This window comes from Thermobia domestica, chromosome 6 (assembly GCF_964235325.1).
Source record: "Thermobia domestica chromosome 6, izTheDome1.hap1.1, whole genome shotgun sequence".
Lineage (NCBI taxonomy): Eukaryota > Metazoa > Arthropoda > Insecta > Zygentoma > Lepismatidae > Thermobia > Thermobia domestica.
The window spans coordinates 37,884,163-37,907,975 of NC_137459.1; the positions used below are offsets into that span (position 1 = coordinate 37,884,163).

The 23,813-nt window shown below is 35.7% G+C and overlaps 1 protein-coding gene across 8 annotated transcripts in view; it reads left to right on the forward strand.

Annotated features, from left to right (window-relative positions):
* The window catches only part of Cadps (calcium-dependent secretion activator 1), a 794,056-nt gene that overhangs the window by 740,105 nt on the left and 30,138 nt on the right, over window positions 1–23,813 (forward strand). For all 8 annotated transcript variants that reach the window (XM_081761521.1, XM_081761520.1, XM_081761523.1 and 5 more), the window contains 5 exons: window positions 3,660–3,816; window positions 7,831–7,972; window positions 15,879–16,034; window positions 17,575–17,728; window positions 21,425–21,583. In XM_081761521.1, coding sequence (XP_081617647.1) covers window positions 3,660–3,816; window positions 7,831–7,972; window positions 15,879–16,034; window positions 17,575–17,728; window positions 21,425–21,583 — 768 coding nt within the window. The remainder of the gene's footprint in view (window positions 1–3,659; window positions 3,817–7,830; window positions 7,973–15,878; window positions 16,035–17,574; window positions 17,729–21,424; window positions 21,584–23,813) is intronic.

Here is a 23,813-nt window from a genome sequence, read left to right on the forward strand (position 1 = left end):
ACGTACAATACTATACTTGGCATGCAGTGTTGTAAACTAAGGACATTAGAGTGTCACAAACATCCAAATTTTGGTGGCCTGTACATAGTGGTGTTATTCTAATTTTTTATCAACAGGTTTATATATATATATATATATATATATATATATATATATATATATATATAGAGAGAGAGAGAGAGAGAGAGAGAGTAGATGGTTAGGTAGAGAGATAAGATGTAACTCTCTGAGGAAACAAACCATAAGATAGACACGGGGGCCGCGGTGGCTCAGTGGAAGAGCGTTCACTTCTGGTGCTAGGGGTCTCGGGTTCAAACCCTGCTCCCGCCAAGTGAACTTTGTGGTGGACAAACACCGTGTGCGTGGGTTTTCTCGGGGTTCTCGCGTTTCCTCCCACTTTCTTCATTCCACTATTTCATTCATTACTCATCATCACCGTCTCCTTTAGCCTAACCGGCATAACCGTGGGACGTAAAACTCAAAAATTTCATTTTTTTTTCATAAGATAGACAAAAGCATTTTTTTTTAACTGAATATCACAAGTGACAAGTAGTGACCTACACAGCATCCTAATACAAGGTGGTGTGACGAAATTAGGTAGCACTGTGAATATCTTGGAAACGAATTATTCAAGATAGATGGTTGTCAAAAAGTATTGGAAAGGCCTTAATCCACAAATGAATCAACAATTGTTGATAAATGGTATATATATATGAGTTTCAAATATTAATAACCCTCACCACTACACTCATGTGATTCCAGTTCTCATTCTTCATATCTGAACATTTGAGATTGAGAAATAAACGCTTATACCTTGTTTTGAGAGATCGTATATTTAACCCTGTAGCTGTAAGAATTTCTAAAAACAAAGGTAAACTAAAATTTACTGTTCCTGGATGTAACTGAGTAAAATTTACTGTTATATCTGGGTATAACAAACGGTTCTACGAACTCGAAATATTTTAATAACCGATTCTAGCGAACCGGTGCGAACTGGCTGAATAGTACTACTGCACAGCATTAATAAAGCAAATGATACATATGGGGCAAAACACATCCAAAGTACTGTAGCGTCTAATACTATGATAACGATGTGATGGATTTTGAATGAATTACAAAGGATTGAAACTTCGAAAAGCATTTATTTCGAAAAACATCTTTCGATAAATATCTAATTCAGCTACATAGATGGTTTTCAATATATGTGAATATCACAATAGCGTTTACAGCAATTTGATTTATCTAACCGTTCTGGAGATGTGGTAGAAACTGTTAAAGTTTGCAACACTGTTTAAAACTATGTAATTTCGAGAACTTATTGTAATTACATCTACCAAAAAATATTGTTATAATGTTGTAGAAGCAAAGTAAATAAAAAAATGTTATAAAAAGCTTGCACAAATACGCCATTTTAAGCAATATATCTTATTTTACCATTTGTTTGTATCTCCCGAATGGTTTGAGATATTAAATTGTGGTAAACGTCATTTTGATCTTTATGTCTATTGGAAACCGACTACATAATTCGACGTGATACTTATCTAAGCACTTTTTTCGAAATAAAATCCTTTGAAAAAAGTTAAATTTTGAGTTCCTTGTAACTTTGTTTCGACTTGTTCGAAATACGTCGTATGATGGCCGTAATAGTCAATATTATAGTACTTAGAATTTGTATAACCCAGTCTGTTTCGCTTGCGTTATTACTGTTGTAGAATCCCCCAAACATTGGTTGTTGTTCAATGTTTGTGATACTGTAGTGTCCTCAGTTTACAACACTGCATAACATGTGTGATATTTTATGTTTCCTTTTTGTTGAATTCCGCGTCGTGTACGAATGACAGGGGTGCCAACTTGGAATCGAGAATCTAATCCTGATAATTGGGACGGAACAGAAAGATATGCACAAACTGCGGGAAGTGATTCGTGACATCAAAACTAGTTAAATGTGGCTATGAACATCATCAAACTGGTACATTAGGCAATTGCGCAGACAGATAGTTTGTGCACGGTTTTCTATTCCATTCCAATTGTCAGGATTAGATTCTCGATTCCAAGTTGGCACCCCTGTCACTCGTAGACGACGCGGAATTCGACAACACGCAAGAGGGCTTTTTGTCTTCTTTTGATGTCATGAATCACCTCCTGAAGTTTGTGCAAATCTTTCAGGTTCACCATGTATATAAAACACACAATCACGTAACAGTTTCAACACAATAACTGTGTCTTCATCAGACTTCCAGTGAAGAAGTGGGAGTCTGATAAAGACACAGTTAGTGTGTTGAAACTGTTACTTGATTGTATGTTTTATATATATATTCAGTGGCGTATTTACGATTTTGTTTCGGGAGGGGCTTTGCTAACTTTCGGGGGGGGGGGGCTTTGCCTGGAAATGTGAAAATTCTGCAAGATATTTACTTTACTTTACTATACTAAGTAAGATTTCGGGGGGGGCTTAAGCCCGGAAGCCACCCCCCTAAATACGCCACTGTATATATTATTCACATATCCTTGCTCAGTGCGTGTTGTTGTGTTTAGTTTAGTTTGGTAATAACCTGGTGTAGTTCCATTTGATAAAAGCAAACTTTATGTTGGGTTGGTAACACTATTAACCTTGTGATATCACAGAATATGACAAACAACGTCCCCTACCGGTATTTGCAAGGTACAAAATTTCAGCGATTTTTGTTCATAGTTTAAAAGTTACAAGGGGATATCAAGATATACACTATTTACATTATGTGTACATATATTAGGACAATTAGAAAATTCTTATATTTTTAATACCGTTACACCTATACCTTTAACAATTTAGTATTTAAAAACAATAAATGAAGGGGGAGGTATTAGAAAAATATTTAGAAATTAGTTTCACTGTTAATATATATAAAACAATTTTCTACTTCAAATTGTAACAAAGCAAGACTACATCATGTTTCAATAGATAAAATATAATAATTTGAATAAAATATAGAATAAAATATGAACTAATAATCAGACTTGCCTTGCCATTGTTTCAGGTAACGGTCATCGATACAATTATAAATATTATTAAGGATAAAACTAAAATAATTACCCATATTCTGATTCAAAGTAGTTACGTAGATAGACATATCATCAATTAAGTAAAATGAGAAAATTTTAAAATTATGAAAGTTTCAAAAATTTGCCGATTTGTAAAACAACATATAAAGCTTTGATCTCCGTATCTATGCACTAATTTCTTACCACATTGTATTCTCCTCTATATGAGATGTTCTATGAATACATTCCTTAAGAATTGACATTCATGTGAATATTCTTTCATAAAAATATGTATGTAATGTTTACAATCATTTATTCACAAAATGGACTCTGAAAAACGAGAATGCAAAGTGACATAATGTAAAACTTCTTTGCAAATGCGTATCTATGTTTTTTTACTTAAGTAAACTGTATTTAATCCACTATTTAAGCTTAATAATCAGAAACAGTTCATTAAGTATTTGTATAATTAAATCGTTAAGTTTTGTGATGCATTAATGTTCTATATAATAAGATTTTGCTAATAATAAAATGTAAATATTTGGCTGTATAATGAAGTAATATATTTATCCTTTGCAATGTCAGATCTATTTTCACAAGTACATGTATTAATGTGTTCTACGTCCTGTTTGTTTCAGGCCTTTGCGTGGTTCAGTGATCTCCTAGTGGAGCACGCTGAGATATTTTGGTCTTTGTTTGCGGTGGACATGGATCAGGTGTTGGCAGAGCAACCTCCAGACACATGGGACTCATTTCCTTTGTTCCAAATCATGAACGACTACTTAAGAACTGACGGTATGATCATTTTATTGACCATCTGCGTTTCTGTTTTCTTTGAATATAAATGTAAATACCAATAATCAAAGTTTAATACAACAGTGTTGATGTACCATTTAACCCGACATTAAAACATCGACGGTGCACAGTGATTTGTAGTGATTTGCACAAGTGAAATTCATGCTGAAAGTGAGGATACTCGAAACTGATTTTACCAGTGATAAGCTTCTAGTGCAACTATACGTGGGTGCGCTGGCAAGTAATGGGTCTGCTTCCAATAGAGAGTGTTCTCTTCCGAAAACGTCTTGATGTCCTGGTACATTACATTAATAAATATGATACATTTTATAATGTAAGAAATATTAAAAAATATATATATATATATTCATATGACGCATAACATACTGAAATATGCTGCACCTCTCTCCTGTTATCCCTACGAGTTATGTATACATTCGACTGTGGATAATTGGAAAGTTCCTGACGTGACAAAGAAAGAGATGTGGTATTAGGATAACATTTTCTGTGTTAAACATAATCTCCTTGCACTTGAATGCCTTGTCCTAAAGGTAATATCTAATCCATTGTAGAAAAATCTATGTGTGAGATTTCCTGGGAACCTACCCGTTCTGCTCCAGTACCAATGACAACGTCGTTACTGGAAAAATATTTTCCTTCAGGTATGCTTCTGTAGAAGGAAGAGATGGTAATCTAGAAGTGCAAAGGTGAGTGACTACGTCGAATGTTGGAAAACCTCAAGGAGACACAGTCATGAAGTTCGCGCAGTGTCTCGCGGGCAGTGTGATATGATATGATTTCTTGAAAAAAAAAAAAAAAGTCTTTTCAATTTACTAGAGCAATTCAACTGCAACTATTCTCGCAGATACAGCAATAGCTACGGGTGAAGTTGGTATTGATGGTTTGTTCTTTGTTTAGGAAACCGAAGAGAAGAATCCCTTGTGAGTCCCAAAAAATCGTCTTTATCACTTGGAGGCAGAGAAGCTACGTGTTTCCATTGTCTTGATTGCTACTTTATCTTCAGTTCGAACTGATGATGACACCAAGTGCATCCTGGGTCACGGCCTGTTCAGGAAAATTCTCTCAATCTGCACATATGTGTTCCAGATTTCCCTAAGATAAAATAGCTTCGGCACTTTTTATACGTCTTTAACTTTGGAAACCTAGTGTGTACCTACCTTACCCATATTCAGATAGTCGTGAATAATGGCATGCACATGTTCCTTGAAGACCTTAGACACGTTACAACGATTTGTTTTATCAATTGGAACGCTGCCATAATGGTGTGCACTTCGATGTGTTTTTGTTTGTGGAAGCGCTGTGCGGACATCCTTTGCGCGACTCGTAACTCATTGGTCGTTGCCTACATCTGAATTCATTAATCCACAATTTCATGTAGGAATACGTCGAAATGGAGTACCATAAGTTATTTTACATTTTTCTCTTGAATCTGGTGATATGGTGCAAGATTTGTGATATGGTGCTTACTTACAGATGATTTTATGTTGCTTTATAATTCCACTTGCAAAGAACTTTAGAGCACAATAAATGACAGCTAATGCACGTGAAAGAGGACTAATCTCTTTCGGCTCAGGCCAAAATCTTTGTAACCGACCCAAGATTTCGAACTTTGTTTAAAAAACAAGTTTACTTAATGGCAATAGGAGCCGAGCGCTGACCATACATCGTTAAGGTAAAAGTCGTCTGGGTGACTGTAGTCCGTGTTGAACAGTAACACAAGGAAGATTCCCAATTAACATTCTATACTTTGAAATTGTGGAAATACTTTTAAATTGAGAAATTCTACATATAAGTAATATAAGCACATCTTTCAAATTTAACCGATAATCGAAATTGTTTGGTCATGAATGTAGAGCCACCAACAGAAGCATATACCTACCGCATACTTGTTCTTTTGCAAATAATAAACTTGCCAATGCGAGTACACTTTTCTGTAACCTCGAATTATATACAGTGAGATCCTACATTTTTATATAAGTAATTAGTTGAAGGGTTTGTGGTTAAGTTTGTTAGGTGACTTTTTCGTCATTATTGAGCTCTTTATAAAGCACTTCCTTCTCATCTCCTCACCGTTAAAGTGGTGCTGCCATTAGAAAGGAAATGTTTTGGATTGAATTTCGTGTTCCGCAGACATTAAATGTACATGTGCATCGTATTGGCTACAATTAACCCATTGGAAGCATATGATGTGAGGTATGCTGGCGCGAAGTATTTGACGTTTAAATAGTATGACAACCGGAATTCGCGAAACGTAGCCAGTCAATATAAATAAAAGTAGTACATTTCCCTACACAGAGAAGTCTGTTTGATTCACTTTCTCTTGTAGAGGAGAAACGTGGCTTGGGAATTTGTTTTCAAAGTGTGTTGTCAGCTGTCATGTGCTTACAGCACGTAGGGTTGCCATACGTCAGCATTTATGCGGACATGTTCAGATTTTGAGAGTAAGTTTCCGTTCGCATAAATTTTCCGAAATTCTCTGATTTGTCCGCATTTTCAGAGCTCGAGCGCATTGTATTCTTAGTGTAGCCTATCGATGGTAACAGTGCTCAATGAAGAAAGTAGAGATATTCTATCTTGGCATGGTAATCAGCCTCGTAGTATGTAGCATCGACTTGTTTTTCCGCTCCTTCCGCATCTATGCATTCGGTTCCTTCTGCTCAGCTTTGCTATGCTAGAGTTTGATGAACATAGTGTCATATTTAAATTGTTAAATCTATACACACTGTGATTCTGTGTCTTATTATTGTGTTTAGCATGTGAGGTGTCCCAGGTAGTGAGGACAAACTCAAAAAGGGCTTGTTTTGGAAAAAATGCATTTTGAGCTTTCTTCGTAAGAGCGAACTCAAGGGAAAACAGCTCCCTTCATAATTACTTATTGCTATTATGGGAAAAAAGGTCGAATTGCTTTCGTCCAAGTATAGTTGCTGCCACATGTCACTTTGGGTAAATGTTTAAAATACTACTACTAATACTACTACTACTACTACTACTACTACTACTACTACTATTACTACTACTACTACTACTACTACTAATAATAATAATAATAATAATAATAATAACCTCATGTTGAGTTTGTCGTTACTACCTGGAACGCCTCGTATGCTTCCAGCATATCAGGCAGATAACGAAGACAGTATATCCGAAATAATGAATGTTTATACAGGGTATCAAAACAATACCGACAACGTTTGGGAGGTGATTCCTGACACCAAGATAAGACAAAAAGTATAGACCAACCTGGATGCAGAAATCCGTCATTTCGGAGTTTAAGCTGCCGAAAACATTAGAAAGTGAACTTTAAAGGTCCGTAGCTCCAATACTATGGGACATACCGTAGTCGGGTCAAGACTTCACTTAGGAACTAATATGTGCCCTATCAAAATATCCATGCTTCAGAATCATGCGGTACTTGCACAAAAATCTTTATCGAGGTAGTTGGTGAGTACTTCAAATTATATAACCGTAGGCAAATTCCTTCTATAAAAATTGTAGCCTGAGCCTTAGGATTCTGAAACAGGTATTTTGGATAGCGCACATACTATTTCTTAAGTGAAGTCTTGACCCGACTACGGGAGGTCCCGTAGTTTTGGAGCTATTAACCTTTAAAGTTCATTTTTTCATGTTTTTGTCAGCCTATAACTCCGAAAGGAAGCGTTTGTGCACCCAGGTTGGTCTATACTTTTTGTCTTATTTTGGTGTCAGGAATGACTTCCCAAACGTTGTCGGTGTTGTTTTGAAACACCCTGTATAACGAGTTAGCAGGATGGAAGTGTGTCCGCGTTTTGGCATTTCAAAATGTGGTAACCCTATGCAGCACATCATTTAAATTTGATTTTAATGGTTAACTGCAGATATTGTCACCAGCTGTTTCTGGAAAAATTTACTCACTCTTTTACATAGTTTTCCGTTCGAGTACTTGAATGAGTCCATTGTTTTAGAAGAATGAGAAGGTTGTACTGAGTTATTAGTAACAGTGTCTTGTTTCCACAGATAACTTGAAAAATGGTCGTTTCCATCAACACCTACGAGACACCTTTGCTCCATTGGTTGTGAGATATGTTGATCTCATGGAATCATCTATTGCACAATCAATACACAAAGGATTTGAAAAGGAAAGGTGGGAAATCAAAGGGTAAGTACTGGAACAACAAATGTTAAAATGACACTTCATATGTAGTCAAAGAAATTGTGGTATCCAATTTGTTTGTGCACATCGTATATATTAGAATAGGTCACACACATATACATATATCTATATCCATCTATCTATCTATCTATCTATCTATCTATCTATCTATCTATCTATCTATCTATCTATCTATCTATCTATCTATCTATCTATCTATCTATCTATCTATCTATCTATCTATCTATCTATATCTATCTATCTATCTATCTATGTATCTATATATATATATATATATATATATATATATATATATGTGTGTGTGTGTGTGTGTGTGTGTGTGTATGTATGTATGTATAGATATAGATATATATAGGAAATTTTGAAGTAACGTAATTTGCAGAAATAAACACATTATAAACATCTTTTATTGATGAAGCAGCATGTATATAGAATGTCATTTGTTTTCATTACAAACTGTCTCTTTATTTCTTGAAGATGACAACGGAAAGATGTGTTCCCATTCGGCTTCACATTCTAATAGCCTGCTATGGAAACTCCGGAACGCTTAGTGTAGCATGTCTCAGGGGAGTGGCAGTGATTTCGTCTTCAATTTTCTGTTTCAGTTAATGATAGTTGAAGGACGTGTGCGGTACATACCTTTAATATATCCCCACAGGGAGAAATCGCACACTAATATCAGGGGATATCACAGGTCATGGAATATCACCGTTAAATGAAATGACGTGCCTTCCAAATAATTGGCGAACGGCTTCCATCGATTACACTGGTATACAAAATTTTGCTTATTATTATTTCTTGATGAATTTTTATGTATTTTAACCCCCTGAACACGAATCCGGCACTTACTTTATGTAGTGTCAATATTTTCAGTGATATAAGCATGTTTTATTTTTCTACCTATACTGGTTTATGCAGAGCAATTTGCGTGCATTTGTTTCGATACTGGCTAGGTTTTTGTTATTAGAAATAATTGTTCGGAGTAACAAACAGAGAATATAGATTCTAAAGATTCATAGCAGAATTGTAAACTGATTAAATAGAGTCTAAGAAATAATTAAGCTGTAGCCAATTCTGGTAGTAATGAAATGGTCGCAAAGTGCTGCTTCCACATTTTCCACATTTATTTTATATTGTCGTACAAGTCTATCTGAGAGTACGTGCTTGTAGTTAAATGTCAGTGTGTAAGTGTCAGTGTGTAGTTAATGTGTTTGAGCAACATGTCGTCGGGTCGGAAGTGCAAGTTACGTGCGGATTCCTTTTGTTTTGTGTGTGGGTGCTCTATCTATTGGTCGGAAGCAGGTGAAGCATGGGATAGTGCCTGGAACAAAATTTTGTGCAGAATATAAAGCTTACTTTGGAATGGAGGTTGGGAATCTTGACAAGCCATGGGCCCCACATGTGTTTTGTGGTAATTGCAGGTCGACATTGGAACATTGGTTGCGTGGGAATAGGAAAAGCATGCCGTTTGCCATTCCACGAGTATGGAGAGAACCTACCAACCATCATGATGATTGTTATTTTTGCATGATCGACTTGACGCACTACAAGAAAGGCAAGAACAGACGTCAGCTACAATACCCAAACACACTATCCTCCCGAGCACCTGTTCCGCATAGTGGAGAACTCCCTATTCCCTCACCTCCGCCCCAAACGATTTTCAGTGAAGAATCAGCTCATTCCGACATTCAGATAGTTCATTCGTTTTAGAAGATAGTGAGAAACCTCATTTACTGAACCAAAACGTACTACATGATCTGATTAGAGATCTACAATTACCGAAAAATAAGTCCGAATTGTTAGCATAATGACTCACAGTGTGGAACTTTCTACTTCCTGCAAAATATCTAAGTACAGAAGCAGTCACCAACGTTTTTCCGTTTATTTTGCTGTTGAGGATTCATTGTGCTACTGTACAGATATCGGTGGTCTTTTTAGGGCAATTGGCTTTCAATATGAACCAAAGGAATGGCGACTGTACATGGACAGTTCGAGTACTAGTCTGAAGGCTGTTATTTTGCACAACGGAAACCAGTATCCTTCAATCCCTGTTGCATATTCCATCCACACGAACGAAAGTTATTCAAGTGTAAAGCTGATGTTGGAGAAAATTAAATATGAGGAACATCAATGGGATGTGTGTGGGGATTTCAAAATTATTGGGTTTCTTCTTGGGTTTCAAAGTGGTTATACTAAATATTCCTGCTTTCAATGTCTGTGGGGCAGTCGGGCAACTAACTAACATTATGATCAAACCGTGTGGTTAGAAAGAACGGAGCTTATTCCAGGAACACATAATGTGATAAATGAAGCAGTAGTGTCCAGGAAGAAGATTCTCATGCCAACATTACATATTAAGCTGGGATTGTCAAAACAATTTGTGAAAGCTCTGGATCACCATTCATCTACCTTGCAATGTATCAAACAAATGTTTCCAGCTTTATCTGAGGCGAAAGTTCTGGTTGGCATTTTCACAGGGCCTCAGATTCGTGTCATGCTTAATAGTGCAACACTTAAAAAATCACGGAGATGGAAAGAAACGCTTGGGAGGCATTTCATAAGTTAGTGACGGGATTTCTTGTGCAAAACCGAAGTGAAGCGTTTGATCACCAAGTTAAGACACTCATTGGTCAATATCGAGCATTGGGATGTAGAGTGTTTTGAAAGTTACATATGCTTCATTCCTACTTGGATTTCTTTAGGGGGAATTTAGGAGATGTTAGCGAAGAGCACGGAGAACGTTTCCATAAGGACATTCAGGTAATGAAAAGCAGATACCAAGGAAGGTGGGACTGTGCAATCATGGTTGATTATATTTGGGGATTAGTCCGTGACGAAGTGAACGTTTCCCACAAAAGAAAAAGAACCACTAAACTTCACTTTTGATTATGGAATTCCAGTACTTGATGAACACTTTCCTCCAATCTCAAGTACTTTTGTATATTTTTAATAAGAAATGTGATATTCATATAGTTTGGTATTTATGTATTGTTATGTGGAATTTTGTTACCCAGAAAGTTGATGTCCAAATGTGTGTGTTATGTTTGTAGTTCAATGTTCCTATAAGATACAATTGTATAATATGTTACTGTTTCAGTAAAATCTAATATGCTTATATCATTACAAATTTTGACATTACGGGAAAATAACTGCCATATTCGTGTCCAACGGGTGCAAATCATTAAGAAACCAATGAAAAATCAACAGAAGCATGACTACAATATTTGTATTATGATTGTAGTTCAATTTTCTCATAAGATTCAATTGTATAATTTGTTACTGTTTCAATAAAATCTGATATGCTTATATCATCACAAGTTTTGACATTACGGGGAAATAACTGATATACTCGCATTCAGCGAGTGCAAATCATTAAGAAACCGATGAAAAACCAACATAAGCACGACCTTGATCAAAATTTGTATACCAGTGTTATTTAGCAGTATGTGACGTGGCTCAGTCTTGCTGAAACCACATGTTTTCGATGTTAATATTAAGATCGTGGAGTATCGGTGTAAAGAATGTTAAAAGCATATTAACATACCGAGCGGATGTTACTCTTGTTCCAATTTCATCCTCACGTTCAAAAATGTAAGGGTCAATGACACCATGACATGATACAGCAAACCAAACTGTAACCTTGACGCTATGTAATGGACGCTCGTGAAGCTCACAAGGATTTTCCTGCGCCCAGTAACAGAAATTTTGTTTGTTAAAGTATGCGTTAAGGTAGAAGTGGGCTTCATCTGACACCCATATGTTGTTAAGGAAATTGGTGTCCTCGTTGATTTTAGCCAATACCCGTTCACTAAACTTCCTACACGACACAGGGTCTCGTGGATGTAATTTCTGCACAATCTGTAACTTACAGGAACTTTCGTGCAATATTCTTAATAAACTTAGTCGCCCAATCTCTACCGCAGATACATGTTGTTGAACGGGACGGCGAGGGCTCCTCTCTATGGAAACTCGAACAGCTGCCATGTTCCCTAGGATACGTACCGTTATAATGCCACCTGGATGCTTCTTGTTCAAGGCCGAACCAGTTTCTTCAAATTACACACCCACACTGTAATTACATGAACAGATGGGACACGTTCATGACGTCCCAGCTGGTAACGCTATCGAAATACCCTTTATGCAGCATTCACACTATCATCCTGATTGTAAAACGCTCTCAAAGCGATAGCACGTGTCACACCACTCCAATGCTGCATGATTACTAAATGGCCGCGCGTTCACAACAACCACGCATCGGTTCCGAACAACTACTGGCACTACAGTGTTGCCAACTCTAACGTTCAAAGCGGGCCGCGGTGGCTCAGTGGTAGAGCGTTCACCTCTGGTCATAAGGTCCCTGGTTCGATTCCAGCTCGCGCCAAGTGAACTTTGTGGTGGACAAACACCGTGTGCGTGGGTTTCCTCGGGGTTCTTCCGTTTCCTCCCACTTTCTTCATTCCACCATTTCATTAATTTCTCAACATTACCGGCATAACCGTCGGACTCAAAGATTTCTAACATTCAAAATTTTCCGTTTCCCTGAGCCAACCTGCATATTACATTACAATTTAATCATACATTTAAATATGTAACACGATTGTGTGCCACATATAGTACTTTGCCTTTTAATTTCTTAATATCATTTAAAAAAAAAAACAAAAAAAAACACTTAACTAGTAAAATATGAGTGCAAACCAAGTAGCTCAAAAACATAGTAAAATGAAATTTTGGAGTATACGAAATATTCCAATTCTCTATTCAGATTATATACCTTCTAAATAACTTCCTATTGTGATTCGTGAATTCAATGTTCATTATGCATTTCAAGAGTTATTAATTTTCACCAATTGGATATTTTGATATACAGTAGAAAGTCGAAAATCCGAACAAATTGGGACCACAGCTAGTTCGGATTTTCAAATTGTTCGGATTTTCGAAAATGACGAAGAAAATGTCATTTAGCCTTCAATATACTGTACAGTATGTTCTTTTATCGATACAGTAGTTATACAGTACACTAATTACAATACCGTACGTAAGACTACTTACTTTTAATGTTTCTGAAGAACCTGCTCGTACACTAAATTACACTGTTCTTGTAATTCACACTTAAAACTTAACTTGTATAGGCCTAAGGGAAAATAAAAATATGTATGACAAACAATAAGATATGAATGAGCTTTTGTAAATACACTGACTTCACACAACAGACAATCCTATTGTTTGTTTATCGCTAGCGCTAAGACAAAATGTAAAAAAAACTTCTAGGGACTGTGTTCGGATTTTTGACGTCCTACTGTACCTAGGTATATATATATATATATATATATATATATATATATATATATATATATATATATATATATATATATATATATATATGTTGAAATTAGCGTCGCTTTTGAGCACCTAGGCTATGTGGGACGAACAGTTTAAAATGGAATCGAAATGCGTTTAAATTTCAATGCTTTTCAATGGGAAATCGAACCCAGGACCCCGTGTACTAAAGGCGTGAGCCATTAAACAAACGGAGAGAGCTTATATTCTGATATAGTAATAAGATCCACTTCCAGAGTAATGTATCAATAGCAGCACATTAGTTATAGTATAATATAATAATTCAAAAAGAAATAGAATTTTGTATTCTAATAAATTAAACATAAATATGTATGAACCTAAAGTATTGAATACTTTTGTATTTATAACTTAAACGGGAAGATTCGATAATGGTTAGGAAAGTTTTGCTGTTTGTCTAATTTTCAATCTTTAACAATATCCATCAGAATAATAACTGAAATTTTAACAGTTTAATTTAACAGATATTAGTTCCACTTCTGATAACTTAGATAATTTCTCTCTACAACCAGTTTGTGTTAATATTTTATATTATTTAATTACCTTTGGTGTTTTCGTATTTATTTCCTTGAATTCTTGTGTTGTGTATCCTTATTCCTATTGTTTTCTACATTGTTTATATCCGACCGATCTTCAAAGTATACTTACCCTGTAAAATGCCGCGTCGCCACCACGAGTTGTGTTCTATCAAACCAACGGCATTATGAACTACCGATCGACATCGCATTTTCAAGTGCAAGAAACTACTTTGGACCACTGATATGGAAATTCCATCTCATTCTTTCCAGCAGGTTTTCAATAAGCCAGCGAGGGCAATGTTGTAGATGTCATTTAACAAACCAAAATTAAAAAAAAAAAATCCAATAGGATTGTGTTAGATTTTTTATAGAAATGCCACGAGAGGGATGCCACATGGATTCTTGTTTTCTGCTTCATCTCATGATAAAACCGGAGGTGTGATATAGCAGTATGGCTGGAAGCTTTGTCCATGTGGATCCGTAACTCCTTCTTGTTGCATCATACAAACGAAGAATGGATTTCGGTCCTTACGGTTTTCTGGAAGTAGGCAGCATTCACCTTCAGATTTTCGCCCACGTTATGCACCTTCAACTTGCCTTGTTAACCTGTGGTGGCTCTTGGAGAAGTCACGTCGGTTCAAAATTAAATTTTAGAACTACAAACTAAGGAAAGAAGGCTTCATACAATTTCAGAAAGCTGTATACAAATATTACTGCATAAGAAAGCTTCCTTCTCTTCGCTTGTACTGATAACATTTAAATTTTTACCGATATGATTTCCCTCAAGAGCCGTCAAATCGTATCCAATAACAATCATGATTCCTTGGAGGAATTTTCTCGGCATTGGCAGTAAAATTCGGTATGTTCCTTGGCAGATGTATCCTGTACATAATTTCTCAAATACTACCATTACGTGTGAGATAAATAAAATGTAAGTCTCATTCAATGTGACAAAAATGTTTTTCATTTTGGTCCTCCTACCCTAATTGTCTTTCATACAAATTGTGTCTGTTTGTCTTAGGTTGAGCAAGGTGGCGCGGGAAAGAGTTGTAAACTTGGCCCATATGTATACACCGCAGATGAAAACGGCGACAAATCACGTGGTTAAGACTGGCCTGTGCCATATTTAATATCTGGGCTATGTCACGTTGGGGCGGTAGACTCGTTGCCTACCAGTCGACTAATTCTACGAAGCACCTCTAGTGACACTTTCGCTGATAACATTGAAAGGGACAATTTTGTTGGCAAATGTTTCTGTTTAAGCTCCATTTGTATTTTCCCGGCGGGAGCTCATGTGGTTCGGATTCCACGTTAATCAGTAGGTCCACGTCTCATATAGCCTCGCTGCTGAACGGGACGTTAAACTCAAAATCAACATCAACCATTTGTATTTTTCTGGTCAAGATATCTTTAGCTGTGGTCCCTCCAACGGTTTAACCAGTAGTATACGCAGGATTTCATTTCATCAAGGGGAGCTTAAGATCCCAAGTTTATACCATTTCAGAGGTGTGTATACATATTTTAGTACGGTACATGTTTATTTTTGCATATCTTTCTCAAGAGAGGTTTAAATCCAGAAACCACTCCTTTCATACGCTACTGAACTTAACATCTTCCCTACACTCTTTCAGTATACGATAAGTGAGCATGAAAAAGAGTTATGATGCACCTTTCCAATAACGTTCATTTTGGGCGACATTTCACTAACACCAACACAACACTTCAGAAACTTTAAACTGAGACAGCACACTGATAACGACACCAGTTTCATGATTCTGGCGCGACTATACTACAGGTAACAGCAGAGTTGCCAAATCGGTCGGATATAAATTGATCAAACTTTTGTATGAACAAAAATTCATATTTAAATGTATAAAGAATCAAAGAAAGTGATATTTCTGTTCCTTACTAAATGGTTAATAGATTTTCACTGCATATTGAAATATTTCAAACCCTGTGTTTCATACATTTATTGAAAGCTTTATATCATATTAGTAATTACTTATTATGTTTTGCAGAAATGGCTGTGCAACCTCCGAGGACCTTTTCTGGAAGTTGGATGCATTACAGTCTTTTATCAGGGATTTACACTGGCCTGATGCAGAATTCCGCCAACATTTAGAGCAACGGCTCAAACTTATGGCATGTGATATGATTGAATCCTGCATTCAAAGGTAGGGAGAAAAATAATATGCCTTGTCAGAATAGAAAAATTACTAATATTCACTTTTTCCAATATACAGTACACCAGTTACAGTAGCATTACTTTTATAAGCATTTATGTTGCCCTGCCATGCCACAATTAGCCATGTCACAATAAAATTTAAAATATTCTTAATAATATTAATATTATCATCATTTAATCCAAATATTGGAATGTTTTGATAATACATTATCTTATATCACATTTTGAAGTCAGAAGAATGTGTAATTTGTATATGGAAGGCTTTGTATATATCATTTGCTTTATCATCAGCTTTTATTACATATCGCTTAATAGTTTTCAAATTAAAGATTTATTAAAGTTTTAAACATTTAACTTTAATGTTTAATGTTAGAAAACGTGAGGAAGGGCTGTGAATAATATAGGATGAAAATAAATGTTAGAAAGACAAAAGCCATGGTGATTGGAACGAAGGGGTCGGTGTCAAATATAGAAATAGGAGAGGAGAAAATAGGGTAGGTGACTAGTTTTCGGTATCTGAGTAGTATTATTAGTGATTATATGAAGTGTGAAGAGGAAATAGAAGCAAGGATAGAATTAGCGAAAGAAACCTTTAGGAGAATAAAAGGACTATTTTGTGGAACCTGGAATAAATAGTTGAGAAAAAGACTTATAAAATGTGTCATGTGGAGTATTGTGCTGTATGAGTCAGAAACATGGACATTACACAATAAGGATGAACAACCAATGGAAGCTTTCGAAATGTGGGTGTGGAAGAGAATGGAAAGAATTAGCTGGGTCGAGCGGAAAAGGAATGAGAGGGTGTTAGAAATGGTGTGAGAGGGAAGAACAATTTTAGATATTATTACGAAGAGGAAGAGAAACTGGTTGGGACATTGGATAAGAAGGCACTGTATCATGAGTGACGTGCTAGAGGGTATGGTAGCATGAAAGAGACGGGAGGGGGGGGGTGAAAGATACTACAATTAATTGAGGATACCAAAACAGAGAAATCATACGTGAAGACTATGGAGCATGGAAGCTTCTCAGTTGCGGCAAGTTACCTGCCAATAAGATGATATGAAGATGATAAACACTTAACTGTATAAGTTTTACATTTGATAGAATATTTAGTGCTAACGGCGGATACTGGGACGGTCATTTTTCTTGGCTAAACGTTAAGTAGTATTTAACATTATGTTAATCTTTAACGATCATTGGTGAAACAAATGAGTAATCACTTAGACTAAAACAATCGTTGGGAGGCATTTTATCCGTCTCTTAACTTGGAAAGAATCAATAGCAACGTAGCTCGACCTTAACAATATTTGTTTTTCGATTGACACATATCTGTAATCTAAGATGGCATCTCATTGAGTAAAACAGACAAAGATATTTACTTTCTTTTTCTTCCCACGTTATTAGTAATCATCGGCAGTAATATAAGTTAAGGTCTTTAGTAAATAGATATCATGTGCTGTGCGTTTTTCTTATATCTTTATTTTCTACATTGCTTCTACTCTATTGTTTACCTTTGTATTTTTTTTTAGGACTGAAAATGCATTCCAACAATGGTTGAAGAAGGGAGTCACATTTATTTCTACAGATTACATTATTCCTTCTGAAATGTGTGCGATGGTTAATGTTATTTTGGATGCTAAAAATCAATCCTTCAAACTTTGTGCTGTGGATGGTGTTGACGTGGTAAGTAATGTTTAACTTTGTAGGGTTCAGCTTATAACGATATAGGCTTAATCACTGTAACCCAAATAAAGAATGTAAGTTATACCATCATCCATGTTCAGTACGCTAATCAGGTTTACAACAGTTATCGCTTGGTAATTACCAGTGAACCCTAATTACAAATTATGAACAATCTACAAAAAGAAAGAAAGAAAAAAGGGGAAGGAGCATATAGACTAACAAAAGTAATTACCTGATTCGATTCCCGATCATATCTCCATTCTAACCTCGGGAAATTACAAGAAAATTACATTAAAGTATGAACCTGAAATGGAAAACTTTACCCACTAATGTTATGTGAAAATAATGATTATTACATCAAAATTTAATGTAAGTAAAGAGCTTTGTGCAAACTCCTTGACGCTTACCTTCACCACTATGGTTTGTATTTAATACATGTTTACAAATACTTATAAACACTCACTCGCGTAACCACTGATGGTATTAATTGGTATATTTAAAAGGGTAACTTTCACATTTCACTAAATATATTTTCCTTTTCTTTCTTGTTTCCACTTAAAAGAAAAAGGTACATTTTGACTTTACTCTTGATATTATTGTCATGCCATTACAATATCTTGACCTTGGGTCAAAAATCGGCACGAGTACGAACTACAACGAGGCGCATACGCATGATTAGGTTCTAGTCGAACATAACTATGTCCTATTCAGTAATAAAAATTTCGCCACTACAGCTGACACTTTTCTTTTCCGAGGTTGATCATTCTTTTATTACACTTTCATTGGCCAAAATGCCCTCTTTCTCGCTTAACAGTTCATTTCTGAAAGGCCACTGTTTTTCCACTTGCTTCTGCTGCTGGACAAAAGCGGAGTGACACCACTGGGTAGGTAACCGAACATATAGTTCCACAAAAATATTATTTAAAAGGATATTAATATTGTCTTAGTTTTTACTGTGTGGAGCTCGGGGACTCAGTGGTACAGCGTTTACATCTGGTATGTGTAGTCCGCGGTTCAATCCCAGGTCAAGTAAGTTTGTGGTGGAAAACATCGTATTCGTGAGTTTTCTCGGGTTATTCCTATTTCCTTATATATTCTCATTCCACCAATTCTCCCATTATCATTCATTTGCCTTAATCATCTGCCTTCCTTAGCCTAAAGGGCATAATCGTGGGACGTTAAACTGAAAGATTTCATTTCATTTTCATTTCTTTTCACTGTAACATCTTTATTTGTTTTGAATCACAAAAGTATCTTTTAAAAATATTAGGTTTTCACAAACACTACATTTTTACAATTATACGTTCAAGTAAATTATGCACTGAATTACGTCACAGAAAAGAAAGTACATTCACATAGTTCATAGGTGGCTAGTGAGACGATGATAGCACTGAGGGAGAATTTTACCACTAAATATGAGTTGGTATTTGCAAGAAGCAAAATTCTACAAAGGCAAGGTCTCTTTTTGAGTTGAAGTTCTCCACAAGAATTCAACAGCGAAGAATAAGAATCTTGTAGCCAATGCGTTATGTTATAAGCTTAAGGAAATCTGGGAAACAGCTCTCAAATACAAAAATACATTAAAACCCACTGGCATGCTCACTTACCTAGACTGACCTAATTTCTGTGGGAACTGCTTTCTCATGAGACATCCATAAGACATACATTAATTTTTAACTCGACTACTGTGTATCTTGGACTGTGGCTGCGTTAAAGCAACTTTATCCCTAGGCTGTGAAAGAATTCATCTCTCATAGTGAGAATTCGGTAAACGAAACCGCGCAACTTGCACCATACTACTTTCTGCATCAAGTTAGAAACATCGAATCTAGAACAAGAGGGCGTCTTGAAATAAATTTTCGGATTTCGATTTTAGTTCATCTTTTATTCTGCAACTTTAAAGATTTCACTTGAGAATGAATCCAGCAGAATTTCCTCGTCTGAATGTGAAGTTGATCTGACATAAAGAAATATGGTAAGTAAAGTGTTTTGGTACATTTTATGCTATGTTAACTATTTCAATCTGACTTCTCTGTATAACCGTCTTCAAACTATAACAAACTATAACATATAATAACAAACTATGCCAATTTCCATTTTATCAAGATTGTTTAATCACAATTCAGTCACACCAGTTGGGCTGAAGTAGACACCGACTATTGCAATAATTTCAGAACATTGTGACCCCTGCAAATCGTTCAGCTCTTAACGAAGGTTGAGCGGTACGAGGAGATGCACAAATACAAAGTCTTCCTTGCTGAGATCATGCGGTCACACATACTAGCTTTCTATGAAAGAGGCAGAGCATTGCTTACAAATGGAAGCATTAAAAAAAAATCTTTTTCTGCAAATTCAATATCTAATAACTTTCTTGTTTCTTCATCGCTTTTTAGATACTTTTTTTTTTTTTTTTGCAAATAAAAGCTCAGAATGTGTTTGTTCTATTTCTTGATAGTAATATTACCAGAAACAATATTTTTTTTTCTTTTTCTTTGAAAATCATTAACAAGATTTACTCAAGGAAAAACCTGAAATACAATAATATTTCTTGGCATCTCTAAGGTCCACCTGATAACCATTTTAAGGATCATTACAACCTCCACCATTCTTAACATAATTTTGTATATCCTTCACGGGGATAGTTTCTTCCAATTTTCTATTAAGAGCTTCCTCGTGGTTTTAGCTTAGCGTTCGCTCGATTCCCGGTGGGAGCTCATGTGGTTTGGATCCTACATTAAGCTGTAGGTCCACGTTTCATGTAACTTCGCTGCTGAAAGAAACGCTAAACTCCAATCTAACCAACAAATTATCAAGTACATTTGTAATTGAGAATTGATTTATATTTTTTCTACGAGGAAGGATCAGAAACTAAGGTTACAAGGCCGATATTTCTAGAGTTTCGTCTGTTGTAGAGAAATGAGGAGTGTGCGGTAATTGTAATACATGGAGTTGGCAACAGTGCAGAGGTTCAGCTACCCGCTATCTATGACGCTAGTTGTAGATAGACACAAATGGCGACTCGTTTCGAAAACTGGTCTCGTGAAGAAGTCCGCTCAGTTATTCGATTTCTGTAAGCGAAACATGCAATCACAGCTTAAATTCACTGGCAGCTGGTAGAGATTTACGGTCAGGACTTCTAACCGACGACGTCATCCCAGACATGACAACGCGCGCCCGCATACAGCTTAGAAGACCACACGCTGTTGAACCAGTTTCGCTTAGACATTATTGACCATCCTCCCTATAGCCCGGATCTCGCTTCAAACGACTTTCACCTGTTTCCGCACTTGAAAGAGTACCTAGGAGGCCGTCACTTTGCTTTAGACGAGGAGGTGAAACACTTTGTGACAACGTGACAAACTCATCCCATGATGCGACAAGTGTCTCAACCGATATGGAAACGATGTCGAAAAATAACCTAATTTGTGTACTATTTGTTGGCTGTATTGGTTGTATGAAATAATATATGCACGCTTCACTGCAGGTTTTGTAAACTTACTTTCTGATCATACCTCGTATAATAAACCTAAACATAGTGGCAGTTTCTCATTAACAGTTTTCAGAATTAACTCCGATCTTCTGTAGCTATTTTATTGTTCTACATCATAATGAATTGTGTTGTTACTTTTTCAATACAGTAATTTCTTCACTGATAATCTTCATTTATAACGTTTATCTCACTTTTCTACATTTTAGCACCAGTACCACACAAAAATCGACGATCTCATAGAAAAAACGTCAGGTAACATGACCCAGGGGATGATTAGCAAGCTGGTCTCAGTTTTGGAAACAACTCTTTCTAAACTGTCTCGTTATGATGAAGGAAGTTTAATAGGTTCCATTTTAAGCTTCACGGTAAGTAAAATGAAACAGAAAATATTGTAAACAAACAGATGTACTTAATTGAAAATATTCGCTGTCCCGTGAATATTAATATATTTAATATAACGAAATTTTCATTGAGCTTAATTTATTCAACCCGGAAATAAAAAGTTACTTTTAACTGTTAATAACGGAATTGTTAATATACTTTCAAAAAGTATTTTTTTCATTAAGAATTTGTAAAGTTTTGTAGATTTTAATAGCCTGCGGTAAGGCTTGTAATCGAGAAAACTTCTTAACGGAACGCATTAGTATGAATCTTGTGTTTTTAGCATCTTTATTCTTCTTTCAGCTTCATAAAGCTTATTTCAAAGACAGATAATGCCTGTTTGTAGGTTCCCCCACTCATTCTCCAAATTTTCTTTAATTCTTATTGGTTAATAATTCTTTATCTTTTCAGTTTCAAATGTATTGTAACATTCTGTGTTAGAATTGTGTGTTACGATTATACTTTCTAGAATTTCAGATTTTAGATTCTCATTTAGTATATGTATCAGAAAATAGAGAAAACGCAATCACACTATAAGTTCTTTCGCTGGAAAATTCATCAGATACGCTAATACTTACGAACACTAAATACTCAATTACCTGAAACTTGTCATAAAATCAGTGACCTCAAATATCTGTACAAACTCACACATGGCCAACTCAGGTCCGGAAAGCTACTCTCAGAATTGTATTTCCGAATTCTATTCACACAACCACCACCAGACTTTTTTTTTTTTTTTTTTTTTCATATAGTACGACCTAGACTGTCAATAGTTTAATGCTCTCTGCTCTACAGGCTTTCTAAGTTATAGAACGAAATGTCACCTACACCTGTAGATTTATTTAATTCTGAAGCTGCATATAACTTTGCACTGCGACATCATTTTAAATGGATAAATTCTAGTCAGCTATTGCCAACCTTTTTTGTTATTTTTAGATGTTGATATATTATTATTATTATTATTATTATTATTATTATTATTATTATTATTATTATTATTATTATTATTATTATTATTATTATTATCTTTTAGATTTGTTAGATATTCCAGTGTAAACGGCATTCAGCTGTACCTAGAATTATGTTCGTAATCATATAAATAAAATAAAATAAAATAAAATAAAATAGAGAAATAAATAAAATAAAATAAAATAAAAATATCTATATATATAAAAGAGAACGCACAAAATCCTTTGTCCGCTCATCACGCTAATACGGCTGAACCGATTTCTTTCATTTTTGGGGGGTTGTTAGGATTTGGACCCTAGATGGTTTTTATCATATCACTTTAATTTTCAATTACCAGTGTCTTGAGATAATTGACCAATCAGGTGTCAATACGTACAAAAAATCCTTTGTCCGCTCATCACGCTAATACGGCTGAACCGATTTCTTTCATTTTTGGGGGGTTGTTAGGTTGTGGACCCTAGATGTTTTTTATCATATCACTTTAATTTTCAATTACCAGTGTCTTGAGATAATTGACCATTCAGGTGTCCATACGTACAAATCCTTTGTTATTAGTTCATCATAGGTATAAAAATAAACGTACTTATATGCAACCCGCATGACCCTGTGACTCGGCGGGTTAACATAAATGACAGGCGCTATAAATCACTTGAAAGCGAAAAAGTAAAAATTATCTAAGTAACAAAGTTTATTGCGTTCCGGGATGACCGCAGCGAAGCGGGGCGGGTTGGGGTGACCGCAGCGAAGCGGGGCGGGTTAACATAAATGACAGGCGATATAATGTTAACATTAGTGCAATCTTCTATGGTTTTTATCATATCACTTGAAAGCGAAAAAGTAAAAATTATCTAAGTAACAAAGTTTATTGCGTTCCGGGGTGACCGCAGCGAAGCGGGGTGAACGCTGCTAGTAGAAAATAAATAAAAATGAAAGGTAAGCGCTGCCGCAATAATGTTTCACGACCTCACTTCCTTAATTGGATCATATCATGCTGTAGTTATTTATGAACATATTTATTTACAAAATATAAACACAATTAGGCGTTTTCAGAAAACTTTGTGTCGAAAAAAACTAACCACAATCAAACTACCCTTGTGGATTTTCTTATGCAAAATTATTTATGCGGTATTGTTGGACTGTTAATCAAATATTTATTTAAGCCGTAAAAAAATTTTAGAGAACCTGCACAGTTTTAGAGAAAAAAGAAAAGCTTATCTCCAAGAGCAAACTACCCCTTGTAGACTT